The 26103-nt window shown below is 36.6% G+C and overlaps 1 protein-coding gene across 3 annotated transcripts in view; it reads left to right on the top strand.

Moving 5' to 3' along the window:
* The first annotated feature begins 35 nt into the window (after positions 1-35).
* The window catches only part of kcnq1.2 (potassium voltage-gated channel, KQT-like subfamily, member 1.2), a 186458-nt gene continuing 160390 nt past the window's right edge, over positions 36-26103 (top strand). For 2 of the 3 annotated variants that reach the window (XM_048158071.1, XM_048158072.1), the window contains exons 1-6: positions 36-574; positions 3177-3928; positions 22093-22183; positions 24694-24820; positions 25158-25236; positions 25362-25458. In XM_048158071.1, coding sequence (XP_048014028.1) covers positions 3504-3928; positions 22093-22183; positions 24694-24820; positions 25158-25236; positions 25362-25458 — 819 coding nt within the window. In that variant the 5' untranslated portion in view covers positions 36-574; positions 3177-3503. The remainder of the gene's footprint in view (positions 575-3176; positions 3929-22092; positions 22184-24693; positions 24821-25157; positions 25237-25361; positions 25459-26103) is intronic. The other variant, XM_048158070.1, reaches the window with a different exon arrangement.

The following is a 26103-nucleotide window of genomic DNA, read 5'->3' as shown; positions in this document are numbered from 1 at the left end:
GATATTCAGTTAGTTTTGAAATATAAACAAATCAAATCATCTGATTTTAATTCAGAACAAGATTTAAGTGTAACTTTGAGGGACTTGAAACTAATTAGAAAGACAAAAAATATAAAATAAAATGAAAAGCATTTTTTTTTTTTTTTTTTTTTTTTTTGCGTTTAAAACAAATAGACGGAGAGTGAAAGAATTGAACGGAACCTAAAGGTCTTAACATGTGTTTTTAACTGACCATTTTTAACTGAATCGCATTTTTTAACCGAATCGCACGTGGCGCGCGAGGCATCCTTGAGAAGCAAGTGTTTAACAAGAATTATGGCATATTCCTCTTTTAATGTGTCAGTGCATAAAACGTTTGTTTATGACAGATATTTCAGAAGCGTAGTCTGTGAAGCCCCTGACAGACGCCGATGATGCGCGCGTCAGGTGTGCGCGCGCTCGCAGCATGTGTTTGACTCTCAGCATCACTCAGACAGACAGATGAAGCTCATCTCCTCCTCATCACTGCAATTAACGCGCTCACTTCAGATGATGACGGAGAACTGCACGAGACTCATCAGGAGCCCTGCTGGAGGTATCGTTGATATAAAAGTTAATTTCCTTTATTTTAGCCTTTAAAGTGATGTTGACTGATTGAAATGATTTCCCTTTAAGATGGACGTGTGTGATTCAGGAAAGGGTCTTCTTGACATCTCACAGTTTAATGCGAGTGTCTGTAGATCAGGCTAAATATTGCAAAACAGTGTATGTGCATATTGAGAATATAAATACACAAAAAAATAGTCTATTTCTGTTTTTAAATGAACATTAATAAACTTTTCACCACACAAAATATGCATATAAATGAATTTTTTTTAACAGTAATTTTGCGTTTGTTGACAGTTATCACATGAAATTACAATAAACAACACTTTGACAGCATTTTATTAGTCTAGTTCATTTTTACATTTATACTAATACATTGTAACGTCAACATGAGCTAACAATATATTGTATATTTATTATAAATTAATAAAAATGCTGCAAAGAAATGTTTTTGTTATTTAAGATACCTAATGTGGTAACAAACCACGTAATATAATAGTGATTTGAAATGATTCAAAGATTTGCATTTTATATATATATATATATATATACACTATATATATATATATATATATATATATATATATATATATACACATACATATATATGTATGTATGTGTGTGTATTTATATATATGTATATTTACACACACATATTTACAAATTTTTGTTAAATGCAAATTTATATATATATATATATATATATATATATATATATATATATATATATATACACATAAATCCACATATGTGTGTGTATATATATATATATATATATATATATATATATATATATATATGTGTGTATATATGAAATGATCATATAAAATATAGAATTTAGCTACATAAATGACAAGAAATTTGTAAGAAATTATTATAAGAAGTAATTTGACAGGTTTCATTCATGTGCTGCACTCGTTTCATGCACAAATGAATGAGCGTGAGTGTGTTTATCTCTCTGTCCAGTAAATCCTCTCGACACGCTCTGACTGTGAGTGATTTCTGTCTCTTGACATTGTGAGCTTAAAGCGGTCGTCTGAAACCATATCTGCGAGCGGACGGCGCTGTGGTCGCCGGTTCTGTCAGCGTCTCGGCCGCTCTGACTGACAGACATGGCAGGGTCCTGTTTCGATTTCTCTCCGCTCACAAAGCTTTTTTTCCAGTGGCTTTGTGTGTCCATCTCATGATGAAGATCTCATGAATGTCTGACCTCATTTATGAGGGTGTTTTACTCCTCTTCCTCACTGCTTCGTGACTGTCTGAGGAAGATTCAGTGAAATCACAGTCAAGCTGATGTGAGGAAGACACTCATTCAGCACATTCGCTCTGTCTGAGGAAAAACAAGTGTGATTGTTCCATTTTGCGAGACGTTTTAGCAACAACAACAAAAAAAAAAGTCATCCCATGTCATCCAAGATGTTCATGTCTTTCTTTCTTCAGCTGAAAAGAAATGAAGGTTTTTGAGGAAAACATTCCAGGATTTTTCTCCATATAGTGGACTTCACTGGGGTTCAACGGGTTGAAGGTCCAAATGTCAGTTTCAGTGCAGCTTCAAAGAGCTCTACATGATCCCAGACGAGGAATAAGAGTCTTATCTAGAGAAACCATCGATCATTTTCTAAAAAAAAATTAAAATTATATACTTTTTAAACACAAATGCTCGTCTTGCACTGCTCTGTGATGCGCCACGCATGATGTAATCATGTTGGAAAGGAAATGAAATTTTTCGCTCTACAACGGTACATCCTCCTACGTCACACGTGACCTTTCCAACATGATTACATCATGCGTGGCGCATTGCAGAGCAGTGCAAGACGAGCATTTGTGTTTAAAAAGTATATAATTTTAATTTTTTTTTAGAAAATGATCGATGGTTTCTCTAGATAAGACTCTTATTCCTCGTCTGGGATCATGTAGAGCTCTTTGAAGCTGCACTGAAACTGACATTTGGACCTTCAACCCGTTGAACCCCAGTGAAGTCCACTATATGGAGAAAAATCCTGGAATGTTTTCCTCAAAAACCTTCATTTCTTTTCAACTGAAGAAAGAAAGACATGAACATATTGGATGACATGATGGGGGTGAGTAAATTATCAGTACATTTTAACTGTGAACTGAACTAATCCTTTAAACAGTGAGATGATTTGTGTCACCAGGGAACAAAAATACAGTAAAATAACTGTTTTCTGTGTGAATATATAGTAAAGTGTAATTTATCACATGATCCTTCAGAAATCATTCTGATTTGCTGCTCAAGAAACATTTCTGATCATTATCAATGTTGAAAACAGTTGTGCTGTCCATATTGGAAACCGTGATACATTTTTTCGGGATTTTTTGATAAATAAAAAAGTTCAAAAGCATTTATTTGAAATAGAAATCTTTTGTAATGTTATAAATGTCTTTACTGTCACTTTTGATCAATTTAATGCATCCTTGCTGAATATCTTATATCTTTTTGTAAAAGAAATTAATATTTTATTCAGCAAGTTTGCAACTCAGGAACACTAAAAATGGTTTTAGAAAAAAGCTTGGATCTTTTATTGAATCTAAAAAGATTTTATTAATTTTCTGAAGTGTGTGACTTTCAGGTGTCATGGTGGCTGTCAGAGGATGATGATGGATGTGTCTGGTGATCTTCAGCACATCCTCATGCAATATTAACCTGTCTGAGATTGTCTGAGCTGCTCCTTATTTAAATCCACTTGGAGTGCATCATAAGACTTCCCTACAACTGGTGCTCGATCAAACACAACCAAAGATTGTAACCAATCTTAAAATGTGTTAAACTCCGTAAATGTTTTCCCCAATTTGTTCTCCCTTCACAGGTCTGGTGTCATGTAGATCTCATTGACTTGCTGTGACACATTCATCACTTCGGAGCAGTTGTGGAAACCACTGAAACACTCATCCCCACCATGGGGGAGAGACTGGGCCGCCAAACCCCTCTTTTGTCCCGCGGCCGTACGTTCGGATGGTCCACCTCCAGCAACAGCATCAAGCTGAAGAACTGCGGCCACAACGGCCACGACTTCCCGGTGCGGAGCTCTCTGCACAGCCTGGAGGAGGCAGCAGCGTCCAGCGCGTCCCTCGCACCGTCCCGCTCTCCTGTTTCACTGGAACCGGAGCCCGTGGTGAATAATGGATCAAGCGCAGCCGTCGCTCCAGGTGGCCACACAAAGGAGCCACCGGCGCACAGCGAGCGCTGCCAGCCCCTCTCCGTCCCCGCCGCCGCCCGCTTCATGCACAGCCCCTACCACGCCAAGACTAGCATGCAGGGCGATGTGTACAACTTCCTAGAGAGACCCGCCGGCCTGAGGTGCTTCCTGTATCACTTCCTCGTGTGAGTACGCCTGCTCATTTTTATTCACCTGAATGGAGCATTCGTACATATGAAGCTTAATAAGGTTTTTAATCATACTTTTATCATACTAACTCAGTCCTTTTAGGAAGCTGAGGTTCCACGGTGTGCCATGCATTTTGTTAATGAGCATTTCTAAATATGAAACTTTTTGATTGGTTAATGGGGTTTTTAATGAGTTTAACCCTCTGGTGGGTTGATGAATGTACCATATTTTAGTTTGATAATGTTTTTTATTTCATATTTTGTAATTTTAGGGGATTTTATGGTACTAAATGATATTTGTGCAGTAGTTATAATCCATTTATTCATTTTTTGAGCATAGACCTGATGTCCAAATTAAACTGTCGGAAATCTTGAATGCCTTAGAGCACAGACTGAAGTTTTGGCTCTTTTTTAAAGATGACACTTGGCAGATTATTGCTGAAGTAAAAAACATCGAAAGTAAAAAAAAAAGTTAGAGAAGTTTGTTTAATATTCGAAAAATGCATAAAAATACTATTTTTAAATTTTATATTTTGTATGTATTTTCCAAAATATGTATTACTCTAAAATGGCAAGAAAATCAAAGCCAGAAATCTAAACAAGTTGTGTTTTTTTAAATTTGAGGTTGATATCTCAAAAAATGAGCTTTCAGTAAGATTTTGTTTATTTCAGTATTAGTTTTAGTTTTTATTTACTTCTGCTGAGTAATCTTAGTGATTTAACTTGAACTTATTTTATTTAGTTGCCAAGACTTAAAAAAAAATTTAATTTTCGTTTAGTTTACATTTTTAACTTTATGTTTGGTTTAAGTTTTTCATCTAATATTTATTTTATTTCAGCTTCATTTCAATTAATAAAAGAGTTTTAGTTTTAGTTTAGTTTACAATGATAAAGGCCCGTTCACACCAAGGATGATAACTATAATGATAAAGATATCGTTCTCAATGTAAATAGCAAAATCTACACCAGCTATAATGATAACGGCATATAGAAACGATATTGTTGGAATCACTTTCAGAACAATTTTTTTTTTTCAGCTGATGAATGATAAAAACATAGACAGCCAATCAGAATCCATCCTGCTTTAAAGAGCGCAAGCATTTCACCCCTTAACTGTCAAAAAAAAAAAGGTAAGAGAAGTTTGTTTAATATTATGAAAAATGCATAAAAATACTATTTTTAAATCTTATATTTTGTATGTATTTTCCAAAATATGTATTACTCTAAAACAGCAAGAAAATCAAAGCCAGAAATCTAAACAAGTTGTGTTTTTTTAAATTTGAGGTTGATATCTCAAAAAATGAGCTTTCAGTAAGATTTTGTTTGTGCGCAGTACCAAACGCTTCCACTAGATGAATTTCGCTTCCCATTCATTTCCAATGCACTCATTTTTGACAGCATACAATCCATTTAATCTTTTCAAATCATGTCCTTGTTTTTGTTTTTTTTGTGTGCCAAAACCTTTATCAAGTGTCGTACATAGACTGTAAAAAAAGATGGACGACACGACGCCGCTTCCTTCCATTGTATTGAACTGAAGCCAAAACGGACGCCGATGGGCGCCAACACGTTACGCAAAAACGTCAAAAAAAAAAAAACGTTTGGAGCCTGGGCATTCGCAGAAAGAATCGTCAGTGGAGCCCGGAGGCGGAGTCGCGGTATATAAACAGTGCTCTATAATTAATTAGAGTAGGCTATCATTAGTTTTATCCTGCTAATTATTATTTTATACCCATAAAAATAATTAGTAACTGCCAGATAACGATCACCTGCTTTTTTCCCGTCATGGCTAATGTTAGGCGTGTTATCTTAACTAATAACGTTTATTAATTAGCTTAGGACGTATGAGGCACACCCGGTGTCGTACCATTCTGATGAAGTAAAAAAAAATCTAAAAAAACAAAATATAAAATTTTCTGTTAAAAAATGACAGAACAGAACCAGAAGATTAAATTGAGGATAAATAGATTTGTTTATTTGCGACTACAATTCATTTATTTATTTCGGTATTTAGTATGTGTAAAAATGAAGCTTTTGATTGGTTAATAGGGTTTTAAATCATACTTTTCAGAAGTTGACGCCCCACGGTGAGACATGCATTTTAAATAGTGTTTTGCTAATCAGCATTTATAAACATGAAGCTTTTGATTTGTAAAAAGGATTTTTTTTAGTGTAGATGTTTATTTTAGGAATATGATTTATTTAGTCAGTTGAAAATGAGGATGAATATTTGTTTTATGTTTATTTGAGGCATATATTTGGTTTATTTGAGGTGAAGTTTCTATCTTAATAAAGAAAGCTGTGAGTTTTAGTGTGAGCGCATACAGGCATGTCTGCTTCATAATACTACGTTAGAGATGTCAATATCGCATATGTATAAACCACATTTGGAAGTGGCTCTGAAGTCTGAAAGTGTGATTTTTTGTGCTAATGTAAATGCAGTCTTAAGTTCCCGATATACTTCAAGCGAAATCAAACTGAGCGAACTGATGTGACTTCATTTCGAACAAAATCAGGCCAAAACGAAGTTCGTTTTGGGAGTTCTGAAATAGCTTGCCAAAGTGAACTTTCCAGAAAAGTTTGCGCCGGCTGGTAAACACCTTTCATTCTTGAGTTTCTGAACACAATTTACTGTAAATCAAATGAACTGTACTAAAAAGATTTTATTTTATATAATATATATTTTTAAAAATATTATTTTTTACTCTAAAATTTATATAAAATCAAAGCCAAATGTGTAACTATGTTGTGTTCCAAATTTGAAGTTGATATCACAAAAATTAAAGTTCCCATGAAATTTTGTTTAGGCGTTGTTCCAAAAAAAAGCCACCGGGTGTCACCCACATTCCATTGAATTTTTTTTATGCATTCTCCAGTAACAAATAAATACATTTCTGTCCAAATATCCTTTGGTTCGGTGTGGCTCTGAGGCTCCGCCTTCTTTGACGTGGAAACCTTCTCCTGTTCATTTCTTCTGTTCAGTCCGTCAAGGTCAGAAGTCTGCGAGTGAAAACATGAAACACACTAAAAAGCCAATTTATAATAGAAAAATGAGGTTGTAATTCTAATGAAATAAGACACTGGCACTGGTTTTCATGTTTAATACTGTAAAGTTGCTTGCTTTTAAGCAATCTGTTGAATAAAGTGTTATATAAATAAACTTTACGTGACTTTACTGGAGTGCCGAATTGCAGAGCTTGTGCAAACATATCCACGTAGCTATGATCAGATTCTTTTGCTTTTTTCTCATTTTGAGGTTTACTAACAGTATACTGCTCATGTTTTTCTAACATTTTTTACCCTTAAAGGATTATCAGAAAATTTGAATTAACTAATACTTTAAGCGAAGAACGTAAAAGTACTTTGCCGTGAGTATATTGCCGTTTTTAGTGGAGTGATTTAAACAAACTCCTAACATGTTTTGCATGTACAAGCACCAAAAAGAGCATGATCTGTGTGTTAATTATGCCGTGTGGATCTCAGTAACTAAAGGAGAGTCCTCTGTGGCCCCGGGTGTCTCCCAACACCTGAAACAGGTCAACCTGATCCTGAAAGCAGCACTTCTGAGTCCGTCTGTCCCTGTGATACAGTGACACTCATCTCACCTTTAGCTCCATAGAGAAAGCAGGACTTTTTATTGGCCTCAAAGTGATTTAATGAGACAATGGCTTGATTTCAGTGTTAAATCACCATGAAATGTGTGCTAGTTTAGCTAATGACTACATTTGGACATGACAGCAGTGTTGAAATAGATGCATTAATCAATTTTTTTATTATGATTTTATTATGATTATCATGTACTCGCCCTCATGATGTTATGGTAGATTTTTATTGAAAAATGACTTAAATACAGTCACAGAGTTTTGGAATTGGAAGATCTCACACAAAGTCATATAGACTGTGCATATGATTTTTTATGGTACTTTTTTGTCATTTTTAGTGCCAAAGTGTGGTTGGTTGCGTAGATGTTGTTATGCAGTTACTAAGGTCTGATCGCTGTATGGTTGCCAAGGTGTTCTGAATGGTTGCTAGGTGGTTTCTTTGCTTTATTTGGAGCTCAACAGCCTCAAGTGTTTTGTTTGAATTTGAGTACTGTTATAGTTTTCATTCATATTTTGAATTAGCTTTTATTTTTAATTTTTTTTTTACTTTTTCATTTTCATTTGATACATTTTTATTCATTTTTATTATATGCTTTTGTCATTTTTAATATTATTTTTTAAATATTTATTAAATATTACTATTAATGTTTAATTTAGAAATGTACCGATACAAAATTTCTCATCCAATACTGATAGCCGATTATTCAGAATGATATCTGCCGATACCGATAGTTTGATTTCCTTAAGGAAAAAAATCTCTCCCGAATAATTCTGCAAACTATACAGGGAAGCCTCTCATTTGGTACATTACTATAATATTAGAGGTTAAAATGAACAACGGAGCTATTATATTGAACTGCTCTTTATTTTCACATATAATAATTACACTCAAATAATAACTGAAATGTTTGTATAACTCAGTTGCACATAAAGTAGTTTTGATAAGCACTTGTCTTCATGGCAGATTTATTCAAATGTACATGTCATTAACAGTAAATAATGGCGATAGTGAAAATAATCGGTATTAGCCGATATATCGGTGCATCTAGTTTAATTTATTTTTATTTCAGTATTAGTTTTAGTTTTTATTTACTTCTGCTTAGTAACCTTAATGATTTAACTTGAACTTATTTTTAGTTGCCAAGACAAAAATTTTTAAATTTTCGTTTAGTTTACATTTTTAACATTATGTTTGGTTTACGTTTTTCATCTAATATTTATTTTATTTCAGCTTCATTTCAATTAATAAGAGTTTTAGTTTTAGTTTAGTTTACAATGATAAAGACCCGTTCACACCAAGGATGATAACTATAACGATAAAGATATCGTTCTAAATATAAATAGCAAAACTCTACACCAGCTATAACGATAACGGCATATAGAAAACAATATTGTTGGAATCACTTTCAGAGCAATTTTTTTTCTCCAGCTGATGAACGATAAAAACATTGACAGCCAATCAGAATCCATCCTGCTTTAAAGAGCGCAAGCATTTAACCCCTTAACTGTCACCGTCCCGCTAGGTGGATGCTTGGCGCTGTTTTTATTTATTGCCTTTTTTTTGCATCACATATTTCAGTAATCATCATAAATTAGGTATCATTCGAAAGCTTAAAAACTCAGCATTAACAGTTTTAAAATTGGATGTTGCTTTACCATGGAAACAGTACTTTAAATCCTTTTAGCTAGCTCCTTCCCCTAGTGGACGTTGTCATGTTTCATATTACAAAATTTATTAGTCAAATCTAATCTTGACAAAACGCATATCGTCGGAAAGGTCTGAATCTCAAGCTTCCATATTTGCCGTCTGTTTTGCGATGTAAGTGATATTTGGACAGAAATGTATTAATTTGTTACTGGAGAATGTATAAAAAAAAAATCAATGGAATGTGGGTGACACCTGGTGGCTTTTTTTGGAACAACGCCTAAACAAAATTTCATGGGAACTTTAATTTTTGTGATATCAACTTCAAATTTGGAACACAACATAGTTACACATTTGGCTTTGATTTTATATCAATTTTAGAGTAAAAAATAATATTTTTAAAAATATATATTATATAAAATAAAATCTTTTTAGTACAGTTCATTTGATTTACAGTAAATTGTGTTCAGAAACTCAAGAATGAAAGTCATTGGACTGACATGACAGTGATTATAATGATTTTTTTTTTTTTTTTTAGGTGAACTATCCCTTTAAGAACTTGTTGATAACTGTCTGACCCACTTTCTCAATGAATGAATTCCAAATTCAGGAGAATAATGAATGTTCAGATGTGGCGTTCTGCCCGGCGCGTTTGGCACGTATTAGAACTTTTCTTGAGCTTATCACACATGCATGTCATGACACAGTGATGGAAACTCTCTGGCGGTGTGCCTGCCTTCAGTGCTGTTTGCTTTGGTGGTCTGATAACCTCTCTCTCTCTGTGTAACTGAGTATCTAGAGTTGCAGTCGCAGTGGTGAACCTGATCTCAGCCTCTTACAAAATTAAACCCCACTGACTGATATTCTGCCGCTCCTTTAACTAACTCTTACTTGCCGATGGTTATCGATGCCAGGTTGTTCTCTGGCCAATCTGTCATCACTGAAGTGGACACATAAAGATCCGAACGCATCCGTTCTGGCAGACTAATGACCTGTCTGGGTCTTCAGTGGACATGGAAAAGAGATTTTGTGCCAGGACATTGTTTTAAATACATCCTGTCTGGGTTTACAAATAAGGCTTGGACTACTTGAATCTACTACTGTATCTCACCCTGGAGGAAAACGTTTTTATTGCTCAGAAATTGCTCTTTCATGGCCAAGTTCTCAGTTATGTTTCATTGAGGCATCAGGTCTGACTTTGTTTCTTTTATAAAAAAAAACCAAACTTTTTGTAAGAGCTTTTAAGCTATAAAATTAGGAGAATTTGATGAGAAATGTTTAAGTTCATAATGAGATCTTAGACTTTTTTTTTATTCTCAGGAGAAACATCTGAGAATCTGTGTTATTTTAGGATCATTGAGATGCTGTTATAGTTTTATTAATATTTTGATTTATTTTTTATTTGTATGTTTTCCATTTTCATTTAAATTTTCAGTGAAAGTTTTAGTAATTTTGTTGTTTTTGCCATTTTTATTGTTTTATTTTAATAAATATGTCTTAATATTTTTTTTATTATTTCAGTTTTAGTTTGAAAATTTAGGTTTTTAATTATGTTATTTTATTTTATTTTATTTTACTTAATCTATTTAATTTAATTTTTAGTTTATTTTATTTGACTTATTCTATTGTATTTTTATTTTACTTTATTTTTATTTATTTAATTTTATTATTTAATTGTATTATTTTATTATATTTAATAATTTAATTTAAAAAAGATTTAACAAAGTTTTTTTTTTTTTTTTTTTATCGTTTTAGTTAACTATAGTAACCCTGCAGAGAAGTTTATATGTCATCTCTATTTAATCACACTGTTGTCTCTGAGGGGAAAAAAAAGTGAGATTTTATTATTTTTTCCTACTGGCTGCATTATTTTTGGCCTTCATATTTCCAAACGCATGCCTGTTTGTGCCAAAGGCTACAATTTGTAAAAAGTGCGGAAGATAAATCAGAGGACGCTGTTGCATTGTGGGAGATTTCCTACAGCTATGCACATGTCCAGGTGCCTCTGATGAATCTTACGCAATGATCCATATAGCATTGCACTGTTTCACTCTGAATTTGCTGCGCTGCTGCTGCTGAGTGACTGCGGGCATTTGGATATTTTATGTAATGCAGGGATGAAGCGTGCGCAGCTGTGAAATTCCCCTAGTTCTGAACTCTAATGCAAGTTTTAAGTACTACAAGTAGCATAAGTAGCACATTGCACCATATACCTTATGTAGAGCATGTCTGGTCTTTAAGATCTGTCTGATCCGTCTGTATTTCTCATTTCAATTACAGCACACTGAGCTGCTTAGTTATGATGGGACTATTAGAGACTCCTGCAGCTCAGCCCGGATAAGCTTTATCATTGATCCTTATGGGAGAGGGGGGTGGAGATATAGGATCATCTCAGGTTGTAAAGATTTCAGAAGCATTTCTGTTTAGCATATTTAGTGTATCTTGTATATTGAACATGTGAGGGATTTTGAATACAGCCAGTAGGCTTCCTGATGAAAGAGCCACTTATAATGTTAGTTAGGGGTTCAAGTGTGTAGTGCTGAAACCCTACTGTAATTGTTCAGTTTTCCAAGGATCAGCATTCTCCCTTAAAAGTACACGTTCTCCCCTAGAGAATTGAAACTTTGAGCTCTGGTAGTACTCACACTGCCTACAATGTCACCAATGCTCACCCCGATCAGCCTGACGGGGGCGCTACAGCGGTGGAAAGTACAAAATGGCTCATAGCTCCTAAACCGTTAGGTGTAGGCTCAAGACTACTTTGGATTTTTTTTTTAAAAAACCTACTTTTGTGAACTAGTCCTAGTTTTTTGGCCTGATAGGAACCAAACCAGTGCAGCAAGATTATCTGGAGTCTGACTGTGAATAATTCTCAGAAAAAAGTTGAAATTTCGATTCATGGTTCCTAAGGGCCGCCAAAACATTTAAAGTGGGTGGAGCCACTTTTACTAAAATGGCTATAACTCGTGAACGGAATGAGATATTTTCACCAAAATTGGTACACCTGTGTAAGAGCTCATTCTGTAGTTGCATGAAAAAGGACGCGGCAACTGGCCACTTGGTGGCGCTATAACAGAAAAAAAAACTTGAAAATGGCTATAACTACTTCACCGTTAGTCCGATCGACTTGAAAATTGGCATGCATTGTCTTTGTCCGAGGTGCCATGAGTGTCTATGAGGACACTGATGTATCTCAAAAAACATGTCTGCTATTGGCCAATGAAATTTGAGCAGATATCAGACAAGGTTGTAACCTTAACTAACCGAGGCCAATCGGAACGAAACTTGCTGGGCCTGTTTGACACGCAGCCCTAGAGACCTGTGAGAAATTCAAAAGAAATCGGCCACCAGGGGGAACCTTTGTGTTTTTTTATAAAAAGTGGTCCTTTTTTAGAACTTTTCACTAAAAAGTTATTTTTGGGGAATCAAAAATGGCTCTTCTATGACATCGCTTTTGGAACCTTTATATTATAGATTTAATGGGGTTTTGTTAAATAATTGTTAAATATCTTTCCATATCCCAGTTTAATATTTAGAAACTCTGTGGTTATATCAGACATTTTTTTTTGTAATTTTTAATTTTTTAATTAAGCAACTTTGGATTAACCAATGGCGTGAGTTTGGGGCGGCACTATCCGTTTGGCTGACCAATGACAGTGTTTTGGAAAACTGCTTGAAAACAGACACTATTTTTTGCAATTGTGTTTGATGATACTATGGTATATGGTACCGTATCCTCCAGAATAAAAATCTTATATAATGCAATGAACATCAAGCACGCAAAATACATGCAAATTTGTGCCGAATGAGAGCGGTATGCGAGTCCAAGCTTATTTGTATAGTGCACTTCCCACATGCCAATACTTAAATTTGTTTAGGCTTATCGTCTATGTTTGTTTTATACTTAAATTGTTCATTTCTGTTCTTTCATGAGTACTGTTAAATTTGAAATGATAGAGTGAGGGGAACTAAAATACTTGTTTGTTTTCACATTGAGAGGAAACTAATTGAGCCATGACATTAATCAGTTTGTCCCAGATGAGATCATAACTCATTGGTGGTTTAATCCGCTCCGGACAGCTGGACTGCTATGGATGTAGGAATCATTCTAAACCATTTCCAACTTGAAATCCTATTACATATCGAATATATACATAGCTTTGGTGGTTTGGTTGCTTCATCGATAGCTCTTGACGCTCTATGAACTGAGTCCACACTTGGCTGGGTGGGCTGGTGGTTTTGCTCACTTTAATAGTCTCAGATTATTTGCACTTAGGGCAGTCTGTATTTACCGAACTGCAGTGTATGGAGACAAGTGTACCGTTTCGTGTTTAAGTTGAGCTGTCGACTGGATTACATTCATGTTCTCTTGTTTCTCAGTCAGGATCCTAAAATCGCCTGCCATCAATAAGTAATCTCAGGCCAGAGCCGGGTCAGGTGTTGTTCATGAGCCGCTGGACTTCACAGCTTCACAGCATTTCGGTTTGTTTGTGTTGCTTTGGGTTGCACTAGACAAATGGAGACATTTGCATATTATTATTATTATTATTATTCACAGTGATTTAGTATATTTCTTGATTTATCCCTCTGGTGCTCTTTTAATTTAATTTAATTTAATTTAATTTAATTTAATTTAATTTAATTTAATTTAATTTATTTTATTTTATTTTATTTTATTTTATTTTATTTTATTTTTTTTTTATTTTTTTATTACTTAATTTAACCATAGAAATAAATGGTAAAAAAAACGGTACAAAGAAATATATATATATATATATATATATATATATATATATATATATATAATTTATTTATTTATTTTTTGGGTGGGTAAATTAGCCATAAATTAGCCATGATACAGAAAAAGCGCACAGCAATGAAGGGGTTAATTGAAAAATAATAATAAAAAAAAATAGGGAAAAAATGTATGATTATATTGTAAATATTATGGAAACAAATGGATCAAAATGATTGCATAAATATTAATTAGTACCATACAATTCTCTCAAAATACAAACTAATAAATAAAAAAAAAGTTATTGAACAATATATTTTTGATTTTATAGAAAACAATTTACATTTGAGGAGCACCAGAGGGTTTTAAATCCTTCAAACCCATATGACTTTTTATTTGGTTAAACATTTTTTGCATGATCTCCAAACTAAGTACATTATGCTCCACGGAAGAAAGAAAGTCATATGAGTTTTGAAAAACAAGATGGTGAGTAAATGATGGCAGAATTTTCATTTTTGGATGAACTGTCCCTTTAAGAATACTTTAGGTTTTTTTGCAGTACGCCAAATGTACTGTATATGATGGCATAATCCTCTACATCACCCTGCTAATGAGTGTTATTATCTTTGCTAAGCTGATGGATAACTCGGTTATGAGAGGCATGACTTGTGCCCTGCCTCTGGGAAACGGCCATCACCAGCTTTTCCTGGATGACCGGAAAGCCGTAATCGCTGTCAAATAGGTCGGCGGTGATACACTGCTGCAACCTTGATGTGTGTGTGTATGTGCATTCTTGTTATTTTTTGTGTCAACATGCAACATCACATTTAGAACTGACTCGAAAAAATATTGGAACCAAAAAATAAATAAATACATAAAAAAAGGAACCAAAATTTTGTATAGCTCAAAAAGGAAATTAGTTAAGAACAAGCACAGGTCAAAACTTCTTATCATTGAGGAAATTTATAATGCATAAATAACTTTATTTAGCATTTTACACAGTATATATATATATATTTCATTTGTTTCTAGTGTTTCTAGTGATAAAGTATGTTTACAAGCTGTTTAGTTCATAAAATTAAATTAAAATAAAAAAAACTTTTTTTAAAAAAACAAAATTGCTTAATTAAATTTAAATCTCTGGAGGCAGTCATATACAAATGTATTTGCCCATGTGACGTCACGGATCCTTGATTACATTTTTGGAGCTTGATTATAATGAGGAGGGTGTTTTACACTTTCAGGAAGTTTTTATGGTAAAAAAAAAACTCTTATATGTCAAAAATTGATTTCTCATGTCATGACCCCTTAAACAAGTCTTTTTGAACCTGGTGTTTTTGTTTAGCAAAAATACCCACAAAATGAAGCAGGATATAGCCATACAAGATGGTAACTGACAAGCAAATGTAGCTATATGATTTGTGACACTGTAAATAGTTTGTTGTGCATTGAACGTCTCTGTACTTCCACTTCTAGATTTCAGTGTTGATGAATGAGCTGCAGTCAGTCTGATTTTGGGATCTGGCTCAATAATGCAACAGCTGTTTTGTTTTAATCAGGTCTAGAGTTTGTCCTCTCAAAAAGTCCTTTTTTTAGTATTATTTTTAACCAGTGACCGAGTTTGTCCCCAGCTCGTGACACTATTAGGTGCCGATGTGCCATGACTTCTTAACGCAATGGGAGGTTGATTGAAAATGGCTCAGAAAGGCTAGGTTCTGAGGTAAATGTTATTGTTCTTTGGACTGGGAATCTGGTTTGGATTTGGAATTTAATTTGGCTAAAGGCGAGAGCCCTGCGTGTGTCTGCAGGGGTCCATGGGATTGACGGGAACATACCGTTGGATAGAGACTAGACATCTGCACGTAGAGACAATCATCCTCCTGTGAGAAACAACTCATGGGGCGTATAGGGTCATGTGGCCGAAGGTCAAACACAACAAGACCTTTCAGAAGATACACAGTTCCAGTCTAGGGTTACTATTGGTTTAAAGCTCTAGATTTACTTAATGCAGTGAATGGAAGAAAAACAAAACAAAACACACATAATATATATATATATATATATATATATATATATATATATATACAAATCCGATTCCAAAAAAGTTGGGATACTGTACAAATTGTGAATAAAAACAGAATGCAATGATGTGAAGTTTCAAATTTCAATATTTTATTCAGAATACAACATAGATGACATATCAAATGTTTAAACTGAGAAAATGTATAATTTTAAGGTAAAAAAATAAGTTGATTTTAAATTTCATGGCATCAACACATCTCAAAAAAGTTGGGAAAAGGCCATGTTTACCACTGTGTGGCATCCCCTCTTCTTTTTATAACAGTCTGCAAACGTCTGGGGACTGAGGAGACAAGTTGCTCAAGTTTAGGAATAGGAATGTTGTCCCATTCTTGTCTAATACAGGCTTCTAGTTGCTCAACTGTCTTAGGTCTTCTTTGTCGCATCTTCCTCTTTATGATGCGCCAAATGTTTTCTATGGGTGAAAGATCTGGACTGCAGGCTGGCCATTTCAGTACCCGGATCCTCCTTCTACGCAGCCATGATGTTGTAATTGATGCAGTATGTGGTCTGGCATTGTCATGTTGGAAAATGCAAGGTCTTCCCTGAAAGAGACGACGTCTGGATGGGAGCATATGTTGTTCTAGAACTTGGATGTACCTTTCAGCATTGATGGTGCCTTTCCAGATGTGCAAGCTGCCCATGCCACACGCACTCATGCAACCCCATACCATCAGAGATGCAGGCTTCTGAACTGAGCGCTGATAACAACTTGGGTTGTCCTTGTCCTCTTTAGTCCGGATGACATGGCGTCCCAGTTTTCCAAAAAGAACTTCAAATTTTGATTCGTCTGACCACAGAAGTTTTCCACTTTGCCACAGTCCATTTTAAATGAGCCTTGGCCCAGAGAAAACGCCTGCGCTTCTGGATCATGTTTAGATATGGCTTCTTTTTTGACCTATAGAGTTTTAGCCGGCAACGGCGAATGGCACGGTGGATTGTGTTCACCGACAATGTTTTCTGGAAGTATTCCTGAGCCCATGTTGTGATTTCCATTACAGTAGCATTCCTGTATGTGATGCAGTGCCGTCTAAAGGCCCGAAGATCACGGGCATCCAGTATGGTTTTCCGGCCTTGACCCTTACGCACAGAGATTGTTCCAGATTCTCTGAATCTTTGGATGATATTATGCACTGTAGATGATGATAACTTCAAACTCTTTGCAATTTTTCTCTGAGAAACTCCTTTCTGATATTGCTCCACTATTTTTGGCCGCAGCATTGGGGGAATTGGTGATCCTCTGCCCATCTTGACTTCTGAGAGACACTGCCACTCTGAGAGGCTCTTTTTATACCCAATCATGTTGCCAATTGACCTAATAAGTTGCAAATTGGTCCTCCAGCTGTTCCTTATATGTACATTTAACTTTTCCGGCCTCTTATTGCTACCTGTCCCAACTTTTTTGGAATGTGTAGCTCTCATGAAATCCAAAATGAGCCAATATTTGGCATGCCATTTCAAAATGTCTCACTTTCAACATTTGATATGTTATCTATATTCTATTGTGAATAAAATATAAGTTTATGAGATTTGTAAATTATTGCATTCCTTTTTTATTCACAATTTGTACAGTCTCCCAACTTTTTTGGAATGGGGTTTGTGTATATACATATACAAAGTACACAAACAGTTGATAGTAACAGTTCCCTGCTACTGAACCTTTAGACAGATTTAAAAGGATATTCAGATTATGAAACATTATTACTCTTTTATCTATTGACCTGGCTCTTAATCCAAATTTGAGAAAATGAGGGAGGCCATATTTGTTCCATTTGTGAGCGTCACATCCTGCATTTCTGTTAATCCTGCTGTTGATGGTGCGATATCACAACATCTGGTCATTTCTGAAATGGATTAGAGGAGCATTTCTTCTTTTATACAGTGCTGTCATTTAGCTCATCTCAGATCGCTTATTTTTCTGTTTAGGATTTTTACCTAAGCCCAATATGTTCTACAAAAGCATACAGTATGCACTTTATTTCTGAACATAATCGCTTTGCGTGAAAAGTGTTGAGAGTTTTTAGTGACAGAACTTTGAGAACTTCAGTCTGTTTTACCTTTCTGAATCCAGGCTTCAAACTGGGTGAATGTTTAAAAGACACTACTTTCAATAATGCATAGTTTCATTATTATTTGACTCCCTTTAGAGCAGAAAACTACTGAAAGCTTATACTTTGGAACCTTATTAAAATCAGAACCTTACAGTGCTGAATCATAAGGAGCAGAACTGTTGTTAACAACTAAACCTATAGATTCATATAGAGCGGAACCCTTTAGTTTGGAACATTGTACAGCAGAACCCTGCAGAGACTAAAACAGAACCCTGTAGAATAGAATTTTACTAAGAGTCATGCTCTATAAGATTCCTCTCTATAGGGTTCTACTCTATAAGGTTCCACTATAGCGTTCTTTTTCTAACAAAATTCTGTAGTGTTCCAGTCTATAGGGTTCTGATATGTATCAATTCTGCTCTATATGATTCAATTTTATGAGGCTCTATTCTGCTTTGTATGAATAGAACTTTGTAGTGGATCCTTATTGGGTAGAGCCCTATAGAGTGGAACTATTTTGATTCCACTCCATAGCGTTATGCTCTATAAGGTTCCTCTCTATAGGCTTCTACTCTTTAAGGTTCCTCTATAATGTTCTGTTTCTAACAAAATTCTATAGGGTTTCATTTAAGTAACTCTGCAGAGTTCTGTAGTGTTCCAATCTGTAGGGTTTTGATCTATATTTATCAATTCTGCTCTATATGATTCCTTTTTATGAGGCTCTGTTCTGCTTTGTATGAATAGAACTTTGTAGTGGATTCTTATTGGGTAGAGCCCTATAGAGTGGAACTATTTTGATTCCACTCCATAGCGTTATGCTCTATAAGGTTCCTCTCTATATGCTTCTACTCTATAAGGTTCCACTATAATGTTCTGTTTCTAACAAAATTCTATAGAGTTTCATGTAAGTAACTCTGCAGAGTTCTGCAGTGTTCTAATATGTAGGGTTTGGATCTATAAACATCAATTCTGCTCTGTATGATTCCATTTTATGAGGCTCTGTTATGTTCTGTACGAAAAGAACTTTGTAGTGGATCCTTATTGGGTAGAACCCTACAGAGTGGAACTATTTTGTTTCCATTCCATAGCGTTATGCTCTATAAGGTTCCTCTTTATAGGGTTCTAAAACTCTATAGTGGATCCATATTGGGTAGAACCCTATAGAGTGGAACTATTTTGGTTCCACTTCATGGTATTATGCTCTATAAGGTTTCTCTCTATAGGGTTCTACTTTATATAACTCTATAGTGGATGCTTATTGGGTAGAACCCTACAGAGTGGAACTATTTTGGTTCCACTCCATAGCGTTATGCTCTATACGGTTCCTCTCTATAGGGTTCTACTCTATATAACTCTATAGTGGATTCTTATTGGGTAGAGTGGAACTATTTTGGTTCCACTTCATAGCGTTATGCTCTATAAGGTTTCTCTCTATAGGGTTGTACTCTATAAGGTTCCACTATAATGTTCTGTTTCCATCAAAATTCTATAGGGTTTAATTTAAGTAACTCTGCAATGTCCCAATCTGTATCGTTCTGATCTATATGTAAATATCAATTCTGCTCTATACGATTCCATGTTATGAAGCTCGGTTCTGCTCTGTGTGAGTAGAACTTTGTAGTAAAGTCTTATTGGGAAGAACCCTATAGATTGGAACCTTATGAAGAAACTGCGTAAAGAGGAACCTTATAGAGCAGAACTATGGAATGGAACAGTATAGAGCACAATCTTAAAGAGCAGAAAAGTATAGATCATAATGACATCTTATAGAGAAGAACCAAATAGAGTGGAACCTTACAGAGAAGATCTCAGTACTCTACAGGCTGGAAGATTGAAGATCAGAACCCGGCTAAGCTAGAACAGACCCCTATAGAATTAGACTGTATTAAAAGCAGAATTTTATAGTGAAGCCTTACTGGGCAGAACCCTATAAAATAGAACCTTAAGACGAATAGATATATAGAGCAGACCACTAAGAGCAAAATATATAGACCAGAACTCTAAAACCTTATAGAGCAGAACCATATGAAAAGAAATCTTACAGATCAGTGTCCTACAGACTGGAAGATTGTAGAGTAGAACCCAGCTAAGGCAAGAACAGATAGAATAGAAGGGAACAGAACATATGGAACCGGGCTCTATAGAGAACAAGCTTAGAGCAGAAATATGTAGATCAGAACACAGAATAAAACTTTTAAAGCAGAACCACAGAGTGGAACCTTAAGAGTAAAACCCTATAGAGCAGAGACGTATAGATCAGAACCTTATAGATTGGAATCATGTAATCCAGAACCCAGCTAAGGCTAGAACTGACCCCTGTAGAATAGAATTATATAAAAAAACAGAACTTTATATTAGAACCGAATTGGGCAGTGGAGCCTAATAAAGCAGAGCCTTATAAAATGAAAACTTACTGAGTTGAAATTGGTCATATAGATTAGAACCCTATAGTTTTTGGAACATTGTAGAATCAGCGGAACCCTATTGAGCTGAGTCATACAGATCAGAACCAGATTGGAACCTTTGTAGAGCAGAACTTGATAGTGATAACTGCTAGAACCCCGTAGAGTTTAATTTTATGAAGAACAGAACCTTTAAACTGACTCTTGTAGAACAGTCCTACAGATCTAAATGTTTTGGTGTATAACCAATAGAGCAGAGCTTCTATAAGATCCAAACCGCAGCTCAGGTGTCTCTCCAGTCAGATGCTCTCAGTTTTCAAGCAGACTCGCTCTCAGGATGTTACTCATGTGATTGTGGTTTGAAACAATCATATGCATCACGTTTTGGGGGCCATCATCTGCTGTTCTGCATCAGTGGGTGACCCTCAGTCACAACAGACTCGAGCCGCTCCGAACACTCGAGGTCAGCATACATCTGGACGTGACGTAACTCCCGAACGCCTTTGCTGCTTTATCTTTTTGTATTACACGTGACATTTTGATCTCTGACTGCTGTGTGAGTCACATTGTGTGTTTGTCTTTTGGAGTCAGAAGGAGAGTGTGTTTGAAGGAAGAGTGTGTGTGTGTGTGCGTGTGTTTATGCAAGTGTGTAATCTCTCATGTGGTTAAACTCTTCTCCCATCTGTCCACTGTGCGTGTGGGAATCCTTTTGAGTGTTTGGAGGCTCTTCTTACACACACTAACAATACTCTAGATTTCTGTCTAGGGATGTTCAAAACCATGACTAGTCTGTGGGTTTTCTGAATGACTAGTAGATTATTCTGTGTTAAGAACGTCCTGTATAATTAGGTTTTGCTGATGTGTTTTTAAACAGTTTGGACTATTTTTAGCTTTTTTAACAAAAACATCAATCTGAATGTGGCAGTACAATAAAGAAGATGAATTTAAAAACTTTTGTGTGTTTTAATTGCAGAATGGCATATGCAAAAAAGAGAATATAGAACAAGATAGTAATGAATGGAGTTCAAGTCAATTTTATTTATATAGCACTTTTCAGAATGGACATTGTTTACAGCAGCTCTACAGATATATAAAGTCCTCATTGTGCAGTTCAGTTAAGAAAATTATGCCTGCTATCAGTCTAGGATGTTATGCAAGTTAACATCTCTCAAACCATAGTATGTTAAAAATAGTCTGTCATATAATATTTAAGTGTGCATTTGTGCATGTTTTAGCTAATGTTATCCAGAAGCCCTTGCATAAGAGAAGGAGTTATGGCAGTACTCTTTTGACTTTTCCAGTGGCAAAGAATGCAGCTTTTCAATGTGTGAACCTAAAACTTATATTGTATGTTAAAGTAATTAATTTAGTTAGATGCTAATGCAAATAGTGTAAGACAAAGGGTTTAGTAATATTGCATTGAAAAGGTAGTTTGTTACAATACTTGCCCATAAAAGTGCATACTTTTATTATTTGCAATTGAGATGATTTGTGAGCAGGGACCATAATGTCAATGTTGCCTGCAGAATCAAAACCAATTCAAAGTGTCTTAAAAAAAAAACCTGGAGCAATGTTGATGGGGATCAGATAATCATGTGGTTTTGCACCCATGTGTAACAGCAGATCTTACCTACTGTATGTCCACAGGTTTCTCATGGTCCTAGTGTGTCTGATATTCAGCGTCCTGTCCACCATTGAGCAGTATGCAGACTTTGCCACAGGATCTCTCTTCTGGATGGTGAGTGTTCCACAAGATATCACAGTGCCAAGTACTTGTTTACACTCTATACCCAGTTAAGACAGCTACATTTATTTATTTCAGCAGAAAATAAAAATAATTTCAGAGGTTTTTTTGATAAACCAAATGTTTTTATTTCTTTATAAAACATGCACAGATTAAGACATTTTTATTTAATTTAAATGTGCTGCAAGTGACATTTCCAGTTGGCTAATGCAGTACCGTTTACTCCCACTGGATGGCAATGCCATATCTCAGTTGAGCTGATGTCGAGTTCATGGACAGGGCTTGAAGGCTTGTATTCCCATGACCACATTAAATATTACTGATTTAGTAGTTTGGATTTCTGTCAGTACACCCACACCTGTAGACACCTGCAGTGGGGCGGATCCCAGAGAAAACCCAGAGGCTTTGAACACCGTCCAGACACACTTCATCAAACCAGCACTGTCATCATTTAATGTATGTTTAATTGCACTGCCTGGATGACAGATTTTGATGAGAGACACGAGTGAGTGAATGTGTGTGTGTGTCTATTTATACTGTGTGTGAGATAATACCCAAAGATCCCTGTAAAATAGGGTTTTAGGTTTGCCTAGATCCCACAGTGCGGGGGATCTCAATATGAACTTAAACATTTCTCATTAAATGATCTGAGCTGCCCTCCACATACATTTTATAACTCTAGACTCTTACTGGATGACTCATTTATGCCTGTTTTTATTACTCCAAAATAATTTTAGTAAAGGCAAAGTTGTCCCCTAAATGTGACATAACTAAGAACTCCATTATGTCTCCTGAGCTATGAAAAAAACATGACCTGAGCAATGAAATTATCTCTGGATATTTTTGTGAATAGGCTTGCATGCAGTTTGTATGTTCCTGCTAGTAGACTAGTTATTGTTAGCGCTCATTTGACTTATGTAAGCAAACTGTAGTCAGGCCACCCACCAGATCACCCCAGAAACCCCTGAGCCATTCAGGGTCAAACTATTATCAGAGGTCAGAGTGAAGCCCCAGATCATGTGTATGTAACCCCTCTGGTTCTACTCGTCGTTTCTGGCATGGGAGGCAGACACGTTAACAAGGACGTTAAAGACCCCAGCCTCTAACGTTAGTTGTTAGTGCAGCTCTTGAGGCCTAGGGAATGAAGTTTAATCTTTCTACAGCTCTTACTACCTGGCCTCCTGTTACACTCACCCCACTAAACCTCCAGTTCTACTCGCACTGCTCCGAGTGGGATTCAAACCAGTGTTTCTGGCATGGGAGGTGAGCGCTAACCAGGTCGCTGAAGACGCTAGTTGCTAGTGTGCCTCTTGAGGCCATGGGGAATGAGGTTTACTCGCACATCTCTTACTACCTGGCCTCCCGTTACACTCACCCCCTTAAACCTCGCTCCCATCAGGGCCACGGCACCAATTAACCCCTCTGGTTCTACTTGCACTGCTCCAAGCGGGATTTGAACCACCGTTTCCAGCATTGGAGGTGGGTGCGCTAATTAGATTGCTAAAGACGCTAGTCGCTAGTGCACCTCTTAAGGCCAGGAGGAATGAGGTCTACTCGCACAGCTCTTACTACCTGGCCTCCAGCTACAATCACCCCCCTAAACCTCACTCCCATCAGGGCCACGGCACCAATTAACCTCTCTGGTTCTACTTGCACTTCTCTGTGCGGGATTTGAACCGGCGTTTCTGACATAGGAGGCGAGAATGCTAACTAGGTCACTAAAGCTCTTACTACCTGGCCTCCCGCTACAATCACCCCCCCTAAACCTCACTCCCATCAGGGCCACGGCACCAATGTAACCCCTCCGGTTCTATTTGCACCATTCTGATTGGGATTCGAACCAGCGTTTCTGACATAGGAGGCGGGAATGCTAACTAGGTCACTAAAGACGCTAGTCGCTAGTGGGCCTCTTGAGGCCAGGGGAATGAGGTTTACTCGCACATCTTTTACTACCTGGCCTCCCGCTACAATCACCTCCCTAAACCTCACTGCCATCCGGGTCACGGCACCAATGTAACCAATCTACTTGCACCGCTCCGAGCGGGATTTGAACCTGCGTTTCCAGCATGGGAGGCAGGTGCGCTAATTAGACCGCTAAAGACGCTAGTCGCTAGTGGACCTCTTGAGGCCAGGAGGAATGAGCTTTACTCGCACAGCTCTTACTACCTGGCCTCCCGCTACAAACACCCCCTAAACCTCACTGCCATCCGGGTCACGGCACCAATGTAACCAATCTACTCCGAGCGGGATTCGAACCATGCGTTTCCAGCATGGGAGGCGAGCGCTAACTAGGTTGCTAAAGACACTAGTCGCTAGTGCGCCTCTTGAGGCCAGGGAAATGAGGTTTACTTGCACAGCTCTTACTTACCCTTAAACCTCACTCCCACCCGGGTCACGGCACTAATGTAACCACTCCAGTTCTACTCGCACCACTCTGGGATATTGCGTAGACACACCTATACTGTATGTATACAAAGACCCACCTGTTTCTTTCTGCTTTGCAGGAGATCGTGCTGGTGGTGTTTTTCGGGACAGAGTACGTGGTCCGGCTGTGGTCGGCTGGCTGTCGGAGCAAATATGTGGGCATTAAAGGGCGTCTGCGGTTCATCAGGAAACCCATCTCCATTATAGGTATACTGTATGTTAATTTTAAAAGAAGTATGTGAAGCCGAATGTTATGTTGTTGTCACATGACCCCACTACATTGTACATTCTAATCTGGGTTGGTGTCTTCACCATGTCTTCAATTTTGACAGTCTAATCAAGTAATAAACCAAGAAAAATATGAAAAATTTATGGCTTCTAGTACTTAAGGTTCATTCCTTACACTGGAAATTTATCTAAATTTCAATATTTTTTATTTTATCCCCCCCCCCCTTTACTTTATTTTTAAAGAATTTTTTTTGTTATATGTCCTGTTATATGACCATTTAATTTAATTTGATCTCTTCTTGTGCTCATGACACAGATCTGATAGTGGTCGTCGCTTCTGTTGTGGTTCTGAGCGTTGGGTCCAATGGGCAAGTGTTTGCCACATCCGCAATCAGGTACATATATGACTGACACACCTACAGAAACATCAACATTGATTAGTAGAACAAACAGCTATGATCCAATTTTACTGATGTTTATTGTAGTTTATTAATGCTCTGTGTATACTGTGAACTTTTAGAGGGATCCGTTTCCTTCAGATCTTACGTATGTTGCATGTGGATCGTCAGGGTGGAACATGGAGGCTTCTGGGATCAGTGGTTTTTATTCATCGGCAGGTACGCTTGGTTTGCGCCATCGAATTCAGACCTGGTTTCGTTGCCATGACCATAATACTTGCCTTAATACTTTTCAGTACAATGAAACTCACTGATTTCATCAAACAGAGCTAATCAGCACACGTCTGGCGTAACCAACCTCAGATTTTCTCTCCAAATATGGCCATAGGAATTCACATTACGATAATCTAAGTGGAGAGCTCCCGTTTCAGTGATCTAAGGCTTTACACGTTAATTCCAACCACTTCACGCGCACATTTTCTCAATCACTTCACCGTTGACGCACGTCTTATGAAAGGGCTGAAGTTCTCAGTGGATCAGGCATGATTAGGCTAATTCATTCAGCTTCACATGCAGTCATGGGCTTCGGGAAGTTTTGCCTTTTAAGGTGCTTTTATACTCCATGGCATACGCCACGTCTTCTACTCAAGATGAGAGAGTAAATGAGCACACACACCATACACTGTGCATCACACAAAATAAAACTAAACTCTTCATTTCAACCAGTTTTAATGTCCCTTATTAACTTTTCATCGTAGTCATAAATGTATACACTCTAAAAATGCTGGGTTAAAAACAACCCAAGTTGGGTTGAAAATGGACAAATCCAGCATTTGGGTTGTTTTAACCCTGCGGTTGGGTTAA

The sequence above is a fragment of the Megalobrama amblycephala genome, linkage group LG15 (genome assembly GCF_018812025.1).
Source record: "Megalobrama amblycephala isolate DHTTF-2021 linkage group LG15, ASM1881202v1, whole genome shotgun sequence".
Lineage (NCBI taxonomy): Eukaryota > Metazoa > Chordata > Actinopteri > Cypriniformes > Xenocyprididae > Megalobrama > Megalobrama amblycephala.
This window is presented reverse-complemented; position numbering and strand designations above follow the sequence as displayed.